The sequence below is a fragment of the Buteo buteo genome, chromosome Z (assembly GCF_964188355.1).
Source record: "Buteo buteo chromosome Z, bButBut1.hap1.1, whole genome shotgun sequence".
NCBI lineage: Eukaryota > Metazoa > Chordata > Aves > Accipitriformes > Accipitridae > Buteo > Buteo buteo.
This window is the reverse complement of record NC_134204.1, coordinates 70,353,362-70,364,595: the sequence shown is the minus strand read 5'-3', so window position 1 is coordinate 70,364,595 and position 11,234 is coordinate 70,353,362. Positions and strand designations below refer to the sequence as shown.

The following is an 11,234-nucleotide window of genomic DNA, read 5'->3' as shown; positions in this document are numbered from 1 at the left end:
TGCATACAGCTTTGCTGATTTTGATATGTTTATTAGAGTTAATTTTTTTTTAAGATGGTTCTTTCCTTGTAACTAAATCTGGAGGATAAAACTAAGCATCAGTGAACTCAATGGCAGAATTCCCACCAACTTAATTGGGATCAGGATTCTTCACATGCCTGAAATACTTTCAACTTTTAAAAGCCTTTTCTAATAGTGTATTGCTTGGAAAAGACTTAGATGTTCATGAGGAATGTGGATTTTCATAAAGTGTGATGCATGTTTTAGTTACCAGGAGCAAAAGGCTGAAAACTGAAATCTGTGCACAAATCCAGTTTTATTTTAGTTACCTGCTTCAGTAGCTATACAGAATACTTTGGAAACTGGACATTAGCTGAATTAAGTATGATTAGTCTTATTAAAACCCCAAATCTCTGCCCAATCAGTTTTGAAAATCATTGTGCATGAAGCATTTCACTGCTTCTATTTAAAACAAGATCTGACAAATGAAATTGTAAAAAACAAAAAGTAAAAAATGCACAAAACTATCAAAATGGCCTAGAGCACTAAAACCTAAAAGACTTAATTAAAAAAAAAAAAAAAAAGCTGCTGTTAGTTGTATCTAGTGTACTACCATAGGTACAAGTGACTGGAAGCTTAGAAGTCTATATAGTTATTAATTACATTGAGAGCATACATACATGTAGGCCTATTAAGTAGTGTCAGATGATGTTTAAAAACCCTATTTCTGATATTCTCAGAAGTGGAATTAAAAGGAGGCTAGAATCAGAAAACAAATTACTTAATTCTGACAAGAGCCTAAGAAAAGGCATCTAACCTCTGAAGTAGTTTATGCCACTAGTTAGCTTAGTGTCCCATGATCAGCATTTGCTCGGGGGAACTGTGGGTGGCCTGGAAGCTGCCCTAGTGTACTCCTATGTACAAGGTATAGAAATATAGCTGGCTGTCGGCCTTAGCCATGCGTCTTCTGTCCCTGGTTAGACATTCAGCAGGTCTTATGCAAACATGTGCTGGTGCTTCTCAGTTGTTCTCCTGCGGCACTGCTGTCGCCTAAAAGGAAAGAGGAGAGGTTGCTGTTTTAAGCAAAGAGACAGTCACCGCCTACTTCATGTTTCAGCATGGGCCTTTATTCCCAGAGTAGCTAAGCATGTTAAAATACTTAGGTCATTTATTTTCAGTAGTCCTTGCCACAGTTTTATAGAGGGCACTGTGCATCTGACAAAATCACCCTGTCCATTGGCTCTGTCTGACTATGAGCAAGCCCATGGCAGAAAGGACAGCTGAGGTGCGTTTCCACCTTCAGACTATCTTCTCTCCTCGATACTCTGCTCTACTTCATTTTGACAGAAAGTGCTTGAAAGTCCAGCTTGGAAGACAGACTGCAAAGAGAAACTGCCTCCCCCAGCAAAATTCCTAGCAGCAGGAACTGATGTGCTGTGACACCCAAGACAAAATCAGTTTTCCCTCAGTGAACACTCACATTGCTATTCTCATGGTTTGTACCTGAACTGTGTAAACAGTTATTTCCATGGCCAAGTCCTTGGACGTACTACATACTATTTTAATTTTTAGGGCTATATAACTTGCTATGTATTTACTGGAGAGTTAGTTAATTAAGACTTCATCATAGTCAGAAGCCACTAGGGATTTACCTGTGTCTTTTACCTGCAGAAAAATTTAAGACAAAGAGGAAGCACTGAATATGCTTTAACTAGGCAGATTTCTCACTCATAGAAGATACACAAGTGTACTTCACATTTTTACATATACATATGTTTACATAGATACTTTGCTCTCTCGGTCTTTTTAACTTATAGCTCTCTGTCTTCTGACATCCTTTTGAGATCTGGTAAGCAGAAGAAAGTTTGATTTTTCCAGTCAGCTTTCCAGAAACCCTCACTGAGACCAGAAGGTTTTTATAGTGTGAAGTCATTTCAGGCAGCTGGATAGCCCAGACTCGCTACCACTTTCTCCCTTACTGGAATTCAATTTACAGGAATTCATGAAAGAGACCCAATAACTAAGATTTACCTCTCTCCTGTAAGCCAGATCCAGTTTCCCACAAAAGGTACAAACACTACCAGATGGTTATAGATCAAGAGTAGGAAAATAGTCCAAGTCAAAACATCTAGTCTCACTTGTTATCTTACATACTTCATAACTTCAAAACAAAAAAAAAGCAAGCAAACACTGAATTCTTGCATGAATTTTGTTCAACATTTTTCCATGTTAATTCCCCTTTAAAATCTCAACTATAAATTTGAGTTTACTTTCTCAAGGACCTTTCAAACTCGGGAAGGTCAAAGTTTGTGTTTCAGCTGTTTGGTAAAGTTGTAATCGGGTAATGTGACAAGCTTCAAAGAAATAATTTACATGTTTTTTGTTGATTATATAAAATTTTAACTGGATCTTACTAAGGCCTTACTCTGGGAAACTCCTGAGCACTGAACTTCTGGCTTCAGTGAAAGGTGAAAGTGTCCTGTATCTAACAAAACCAAAGTCTTTGAACCTCTGCGGCTGAACATCAAGAACCTGTCTTTTCTCCCTGTGTAAGTAGTTATGTTCCCCAATGTATGGAAGAGCACTAAAAGGAACCCTACTAAACTCTCCCAGATATCCTAGCTTGGTCCCCCAAAGGTGATCTTAAGATTTCTTTTCTATACAATAAAATCTCATGCCATTGCTCAAGAATGCATGCAACAGCCAACCAGTCTACTCATTCTCAGAGCAAGTCTTTCTGTGCTGAAGTTTTGATTTTAAAGAATTAAATTTATTAAAGAACTCTTTACAGTAAGCTACAAGCTTTAAAACAACTGACTTGAAATGTGATGCTTTTTGGCAGAACAGTTTAGGCAGGAAATGTTACACATGACTTAAGCTGGCCAAAACAATGTGGCTGCTTCACAGTTTTCCATTGGCTAGGTTGCATTGACCACCATTTGCTGCCTGACAACGCCTAGCTAGCAGCAAAACTCTCATTAATCCTCCTCTCTCCTCAGAGCTGATCTCCTGCTGACGAAGGGGAGGCAAGCTGCAAAGCAGGGAACTCCACCCGAGGGAAGCGCAAACCGACAAATCGAGTATAGAAAGGTGGGGCTGCTGGACCTCCTGCCTGTCCCGGGGCAGCGGTGCTCCGCCAGGCCTGGGCCAAGGGCAGCCCCCCGCCCCCGTCCACGTCCCCATCCCCGTCCCAGTCCCCATCCCCATCCCTGCAGGGGCTCAGAGCCCGGGGCTGGGCAGGGAGCGTGTTATCTCCTACTTACGCAGAGAGTCCTTTCTCCAAACTGGCTGTAGAAGGTCATCTTGACCTTGTGCTTGTGCCCAGTCCTCTGGTCAAAGGTGTTACAGCTGTCGAAGGGAGGGCTGTACAAATGCAGGCTGACGGCGGACTCCGTGTGGCTGATGTTCTCCACACGGTGCAGGCCAATGGAGTCTACGCCAGCGAGGGCATGAAACGAGATGTTGTGTTAGCGGGAACATTAACGAGGTCTCAGATCCGTGGAAAAATGCTTTCTAAACCAAAACTCATGAGCAAGCCAGTTACGCATGCCTGCACTTTTACGGGCAACGAGTAACTCAGTACAGGGATTTTGACTGCTGTTCTCTAGCACAGGTTCCTAAATACACTGGTAATTCAAAATACATTATTGCCTTCTGCACTTCTTGTAACTTTTGAGGTATCTGCGACAGGATAAAGGCCATGGAAAAAAAAACAAAAACAAACAACTTAAGGAAGGCCATCTGTCAGTAATTTTCTAGGTGTCACTCCCAAAGGACTTCAAGGTTATTTACTTTCCTAGGAGATGATGCTGTTGTAGAAGCTCCAGAAGCAGGAAGGTTTGTGTTTCTAAAAATTAGCAAGACATTTTACAGGGAAAAGTTTTTTGTATTTCTAACTCTTAGCCTGATAACAAGGATATCAGCCATATTAAAAGCCAGCTACATGTTTGTGGGGCATGGACTTATGGACTGCAGGCATCTGTTGTTTAATTAATCCTTCCACTTTATTAGTTTGGAGAACAGGCTTCTCATTTGTCTGCTCTTTTGACTAAGGTGACAAATTAGTAGTGACTGGCATACTTCCAACCGTAACTGAATAATAAGCATAATTGAACACATAATAAAACAAAGCACCATCTGTTGTGTGGTTACTAGTGAAGTTAATGGCACTTTCCGCAATGGTGGAGTAGAAATAAAGCTATTACATAAAAATGTAAGGTGTGAAGAACCACATCCATAAAACAAACCATTTCCATTCTACACTAAAGAATTTGAGTTACTTAAAAGAGACCTTGAATTTAAATTTATGACCCTGCTTGTAAAAACAACTCAGGCCTTTGTACTTGAATTAATATGTTATAAAATACCTAGACCTGTATTGTGCAATGTAGGCATAATACCCTGAGAATCATGAGTACACTCTTAACTCTATTTGAAGTGTAAACTTGAAGTCATTAACATAGTTTATCTAAATAGAGGACGTAGGGGAAAAAAGTCCTAAAGCTGTGTTCATCTGATGGGAGGCTCGAATAAACACTGTTTAGTGGATTCTAACCTTAAAAATAAAGTACAAGAGCAACCAAGAAGCATGCAATAGAAACATGAAGGTCACTCACTGTTGAAATAGTTAGGGCAATCAACACACTGTCAGTGTTTTCCTTCTACTTGTTTTACCTGTTTCTTTTAAATGAAAACATCTGTTATGAAACATGGCAGAGATCCAAACTGCCTCAGAGAACTAGATACCAAATTTGTTTAAAACAACCAAGGAAGCTTTGGATGAAATGCACACAGGGTGCAATTGCTTGCATTGGAAAACACCACATAGGCAGGAAAAACCTGAGAACCCACGTCCCTGGCACGAGAGCACCAGCAGACACGTCAAGCTCCTTCTTGCATTCCCTGTCCTATGGATTTTGTGTTTTCACTTAATGTAGCATACCTTCAACAGAGGGCTGCAGAGCACTAGTCTTTCTTCCCCAATGCTCTCACTCTGGCTTAGTCCATAACCCAGCAGGAGGCTCCCTGCAACTGGAGAGTTCCCAAGCTCAGCCCTACAAGGTGTGTTCTCCAGTTTTTAACTTATCACATAAAAGGCTGACAGCCCCCTTCTCTAACACTTTGCCGTTGTTCTGCTGAACTCATTGCTGTTCAGCATGATGTGCAATGTCTTTCATAGCATCAGCGTACGTTACAGCCAGCTGGCCGCTCCAGGATGGCCTTCCAGCACAGCACAAGGTGGTGATAGTTACAGATACATGTAAGGGCATGGATTTTGGTACCAAGGGAGCCTTACTAGTGGAGACTCAGTAATCTCTCAGCATCTGTGAAGTCAGGCAATTTTTTTGTAGATTGGGTAGACTTGAGCATTTCAATTCTGCTGGTGCTGCACTTCAGCTTTACAGTCTTTTGTTGATTTGGACCAGAAGTAGCACCGAGGACTGAGGCCTGTGTTCCTGACTGGTCAATATATTCCACAGACAGCTTTTACATTTTTGACCTAGGATTTCAAAGACTGATGGAAAGGATTGTTTCTTTGAAAAAAATCAAGGTGATTAAGCTATCTAAACTTTGGTTCCCTTATTTCTCACAGAATACTATTCAAGGTCTATGTTTACAAGCAATTTCAGATAGTCATTAGGGACACAGTGCTGAAGGGTGCTTGGTCTAGAAGACATACCTGGCATATTTAAGCATCAAGCAATTGCTGCAATGTCTTAAGAGTGAGTTAAAAGGACATTTTTTTGTTGTTTGTTTTACTGAATCTAAATACAGGTTTGTGCAGAATGTAGAGCGCCACTTTCTCAAACTGAGCATAAGGCCATTAGTATTGTACTGTTAAAGGTAGGAGACTAGAGAGCAGTTGAACTCTTCCGTTAGGAGTAAGACTCATGGATGGGTAGTTGTGAAAACAAACTTAATAGCTTACCATTAATGTAGGCACATTGATTTTCCCTCAAAACTCGTTCTGATTTCTTAATCATTTCACCATTCCCTTTTTTCTCAGGCCATTCAAACAGAGTCTCCTTTAGATTTCCCTGGAGGATCTTCATGAAGCAATGTGAGTCAGTGTGATCATGGATGCTGCTATATAAGTAAAACAAATAACCAAACTCAGTGTGATATACATACTTAATTTCAGTACAGCAAACAGGACAGATGGCATAGCATATTGTATCTGGACATAGCCCTAGAATGAAACGCCATTGCACATGGGTCATGCACAAAAGTCTTAGGAAAAAAACATTCACAGTAACTAAGGTATGCCTACTTAAAACTGCTACTTTAGAAATGCATTGAGATGAGCTCACATACAGCAGGACTTGGAGAAGTGTCAGATATCGATCAGCTTATGATTTTGCCACAGAGAAATACAAAGGAAGTCTGGAGGAGGGAGGAGGACAGAACAAAAACTCTTGTGGGCCAAGAAACAAAACAATGCTTTCCACAGTGATCCCAGGCAGAGGCTGGTATAAACTTGCAAATATACCTTATGTTTGCAGATCCACCATGCTTGCTCCCAAAATGTGGGAGAAATGAGCTACTTCTGCTTAATTTCCATGGTCTCTTTACTGCTGGGGTGCACATGCATTTGTTGAAGAAAAAATGCTGTACCTCTCACTGTGATAGTACTAAGTACAACCAGCTACAGTAAGCTGTTAATTTCACTACTTTGGCAAAACCTGAACAAAACAGCAGGATCTGGTATGATTTGTCTGGTTGCTTGATCTGTCTCCTTGCTCCAATCTGTTTTAATTGCTACATTTAGAGACATATGGGCTAGGTACGGAGTTTAGTTTTGGTTTTATTTTTTTTAAAAAGAGGACTAACAGTTACTGAAGTCAATGGGATTAGGACAAAGGGAGAGCTCTCCATGAATCGAGGGAGAGGGAGAAGGGGGAATTCGACCCTCCCAGAAGTACAGTGCTAATGAGTTTCAATCAAAAACTTGGTACTTGTACATTACAGTTTTCAGTAAACAAATGTCAGGATTTCTTACAAACTGAGATGCCAAGAGAGCAGAACTTGCTTCAGGCACAGAACAGTTCACAAATGCCACGTTGTCACACTCCTTCCACAAGCCATAAGAACAATCTGATCCTCCTCATGTAGGAGGCAAAAAACAACTTGTGGTCTCAGACTAGCTCTAGCAAATGCTTATCCAACTAAAACACAGTTTGACATAAATTACAGGCTTTGTGGGAACAGCCCGGAAGGAGTAGAGGTGGTGGGCTTGGTTCCTATATCCCTCTGAGTATAACGTCATGGCATCCCCTAGAGAATACTGTAAATGTTCAATTGCATGGTCAATTAAAACAAACAAAAAACTAGTCCAACATCTCCTTAGGTTTTCTATTTATATGCAAAAATAATCAGTCAAAACCTGCAAATTTTGTTATTCCATGTTTTGTTTTAGCCAACATTTTGTGAAAGACCCTCCAAGGGACAGATCCTGCCTTCACATTTGAAGGACTACACAACCCAGTGTACAGTCTATGTATAAAACTCAGGAGGCCACGTCAGCAATGTGGTCCCTTTTGAGGGAGGAGGTGAAATGCATGAACCTAAAGAAAGCCAATTACTCCTGGAAAGGGGCTCCCTCCTCACAGCCTTCAGTCCCAATCCAAACCTACTTTTCTCATCTTGTCACAGAGGCGGGATTTAAACACCATGAGAGAACAAAGACTATTTAAACTGCACCAAGTCCTGCTTCTGCAACCAATTCTGAGACAGTTGGGTCTGTCATATAGGACACACTGGACAGGTCAACCCGTCCTGCCCACAGGACCTGCTGTATCCCTGGGAATAAAAACTTCCTCTGGCAGAAGGGAAGCTTAGATTTGGTAGAAAAACAGAGCATTTTTAAAAGAGTGCTCTAAAAATGTGCATGAGGTACAAACTTGCAAAAGTTTTCAGGACTGCTATACCAATAGGATCTCTGCACTGCTTAGTTTCCAGACAATTTCTGACAGCTCATATAGGGCTGATTATTATTCTCTTTCTGTATGACAGTGAAACATACAGTGTCTTTATATCTGTTTGCTAAACCCACAGACTTTGGATACAAACCTGCCGTGCCCTTCACCCCAGCATAAGATCATCAAGTTGAACTTTCCATTTCCATTGTCCACAAGATTTCTTGTATACCTGAAATGCAAAGTGTTTGCTTTTTACTGTACTGATATGCCTATAAAATACAAAATTATACAAACATGTTTATGAAGGAAGGTTGTGGCCTATAAAGATCCTTTTTACTCTTTTTCTTGAAAGCCAAGTTTTACTTGGAAAAAAGTGAAACTGTATTTTTAAGCTTCTTTTTGTAAAAGCTCTTTTCTGGGAAGAAAAAAGTGGACATATTTAATACTTTATAATCATATTTCTTTTGAGTTACATACATGATTGGCATTTGGGGGAACTGTGAGTCTGAGGCTAGAGTGGTAGACAGGATCAAATCAAAATAGTTATCGAATGAAGTCAGTTCAGCAGCTGGCTTATAATTAGAAACAGAGGACTGCAATGAAACAAGAAAAATACATGGTTACATTCTTCTACAGATCCTTTTCAGATACTCTTGGCTTTCCTTCTGTTACGCAGCACTCATTTGTACAAAGCCAAAAAAACAAACAAATAAGATGTCAGGCTTTCTGTACATGGTCCTCCTACTCTGTTGCTGACAGTTCTGCGTCTCATACTGTAGCATTTGCATAAAACACCTGTGGGGAAAATTCTGCCAGCATCTACTTCTAAACAAAGTTTATCAGAGCAAAATTTCTTAAAATGATTTTTCATGTGCTAACTTATAGGTGGCACAGAATGAGCTTGCTTCTAAAGGCTTTTTATCGATATGCGTGTTGGAGACTGTGATTTGCTCTCAGGGCTTGAAAATATCTTTAATAGCAACTTCTTATGTTTGTTTCCTCGTACTGTCCTGAAAGGCTCCCCTGAGCTGCTGCTCATCTTGTTCTAGTGAAAAGTTCACTAGAGAAGGGACTGGGATTTTGCTCTATATGTTACTTTCCATAGTGAGGCTTTTCTGATCTGGGGCTGGTGCTTCTAGCTGTTACGGTGCAAGTAACATTCAGGGGAACATTCTGATTCCATTTTAGCTTTAGTCATGACTATTTGCACTTTACTTTCCCAAAGAAAGCAAATCCTTAGGCTGATGACAGGACACCTCACTCTCGCCTAAAAGATGCAAGCAGGGACACACAAAGTGCACTGATGTCAACTGAATGTTTTTTAATTAGTTTCCCCGTAAGACCACTCTATTTTAGTCACGATGGGATGCTCACGATGAATTACTTTCAAAGCATAACATGTATATCCACATGCTGCCTCTCACTGCATTCGCAATTTGCGCTTATATTAGGTAGACATATTTTTACTATGATGTCAGAACATAAGCAATCAATGCTGGCATTTGACTGAACTTTTCAAGTGCTGTTATTTCTGTACAGCAGGTCTCGCTGGCCAAAAAAAAAAAAAAAAAAAGGCCGCCATGCGTACTTCTAAAGTTAGCACATTCTGTTTTTCCAATTCTTAGTTTCCTATGTTCTGTTTACAAATTTTGTGATTTGTTCTGAATGGAGGATAGTCAACGGGCAGTGAAAGGAGGCTAAAAAAACTCAAGCCAGAATGATGCTTTCATGATAGCAAGGTTAAAAGGAAAAGTTTTGGGGTTGGGTTTTTTGGGGTTTTTTTGAAGGAAGTGCTCAAATAAAATGTATTTATACTCAAATTTAAGACAGGGAAGCCACCAATGGCAGGAATAAATCCGTTCTTAGCAAAGTAGGAGGGACTCAATCCCCTAACAGGTATTTCCCTTCCTCCTGGCAAGCAGCAAGAAGCCTCGACCGACACTACCCGGGGGGAGGAAGGGACTGAAGCGGGGGGGGGGGGGGGGGCTGACAGCTCCCGACCCACCGGTGGGGCAGAGCATCAGACACCAAACACCCGCTCTGGACCGCTCTGCTCTCCCACCCCGGCACTCCGCGCAACCCCCGCGCGGCGGTTTCTGCTGCCAACAGGCTTCCCTTGGGCCCCCCCCCCCCAACTTTTTAAAGTTTTTTTTTAACTATTATTATTTTCAGTTGCTTCAGCACGTTTTTCTGTCCTCCGTGGGTTATCTCCGCGGTCGGGACCGCGGCCCGCGGGCGCCGGTGCCGCCATTGGCCGCCGCCGCCCCGCCCGCTCCCCGCCCCCGCCCGGCCCCGCCGCGGGGCACCGCGGTTCCCGTCGTCGTCCCCCACCGCCATCCCCGTCCCCCCCGGGGGCTTTTGCAGTTCCCCCCCCCCCCCCGGGCTCTCTGCCGGAGGGGCTGTCGGGCTGTGGGGTCGGGGAAGGGCGGGGGAGGGGGGGGGGCGTCCGCTCCGCGTCCCGGCGGTCCCCGCTCGCACCTCGGCGAGGGGCGCGGCGCCGGGGGCTCCCCGCTCCGGGGTGTTTTGTACCTGTACTGGTCGAATTTGGCGTACTGCAGCCACTCCTCGGGGTTGCTCTCGTACGACTCCATGAGCGCCTGCACCTCCTCCACGCTGACTTTGTCCTCGGCGAATATCCGATGGAGGATGCGGACCAGCTCCTCCAGGCTCCGCGCCTTCCACGTCTCCGTCTGCACCGGCTGCTCCATCCTCGCCGGCTGCTCCCTCGCCGCCAGCCGCTGCCCCCCCGGCCGGCCCCCGCCGCCTGCCTTTATGCGCCGGGAGGCACGGCGGGAGCCTACCACCGCCCCGGCGGGCGGAGGGGCCGGGCGGCGGCGGGCGGGCCCGCGGCCAGCCGTGCCCGTCCCCGGGAGCGGGGCCACCGACCCCGGCGGGCGGGGGCAGGCAGAGCTGGCTGCGCGGGCGCGCCTCGTACCGCCTGCCGCTGCCTGCCCTCCGCCCGCCCGCCCGCCCCTCCGTCCAGCCCGGTGCGGGGCAGGTCTCGCTTTAACGCCTGGGGCGGGCGGGCAGGCAGGCAGGCAGGCGCTTGGCTCTCCGGTATCCCCGGTGGGGGGAATGCGCAGCGGTGAAGCGGCTGTCGCCGCCGGGCGGAAAGCATCTCTCCCGGCAGCGGTCTCGGCGCCGCTCTCCCTCTCCCCGCCAGGCCTCTCTGTGTGCGCATCTTCATCCCCTTCGGGCAAGGGCTGCGGCTTTACGAAGCGCGGCCCGCCGGTGGCTCCGCTGCTTGTGTCACAGAGGAAGAAGCCTCCAGGCAGAGAGCCTGCAGCGAAGAGCCCTGAATTTGAGGCTGGCCTT

The 11,234-nt window shown here is 44.4% G+C and overlaps 1 protein-coding gene across 2 annotated transcripts; it reads right to left on the bottom strand.

Annotated features, from left to right (window-relative positions):
- Nucleotides 1-297: 297 nt before the first annotated feature.
- CDO1 (cysteine dioxygenase type 1) lies at nucleotides 298-10,953 on the bottom strand. 2 transcript variants are annotated; one of them, XM_075020267.1, is made up of 6 exons: nucleotides 10,449-10,953; nucleotides 8,071-8,148; nucleotides 5,930-6,087; nucleotides 3,260-3,433; nucleotides 2,934-2,942; nucleotides 298-1,050 (listed from the first exon to the last, which is right to left on the bottom strand). In XM_075020267.1, the coding sequence occupies exons 1-6, from the start codon at nucleotides 10,625-10,627 to the stop codon at nucleotides 986-988; spliced, it is 663 nt and encodes a 220-aa protein (XP_074876368.1). In that variant the 5' UTR covers nucleotides 10,628-10,953; the 3' UTR covers nucleotides 298-985. The 2 variants fall into 2 exon arrangements, with proteins under 2 accessions (XP_074876368.1, XP_074876367.1); XM_075020266.1 differs by lacking the exon at nucleotides 2,934-2,942 and having other exon boundaries at nucleotides 3,264-3,433; nucleotides 10,449-10,933.
- Nucleotides 10,954-11,234: the final 281 nt, after the last annotated feature.

Coding starts and splice junctions, on each gene's coding strand:
- CDO1 (XM_075020267.1), bottom strand. CDS start 10,627: ATGGAGCAGCCGGTGCAGACGGAGACGTGGAAGGCGCGGAGCCTGGAG. Junction 8,149..10,448: donor GCCAAATTCGACCAGTACAG/GTACAAAACACC, acceptor TTTGCATTTCAG/GTATACAAGAAATCTTGTGG. Junction 3,434..5,929: donor TCAATGTGCCTACATTAATG/GTAAGCTATTAA, acceptor TCGCTGGCGTAG/ACTCCATTGGCCTGCACCGT.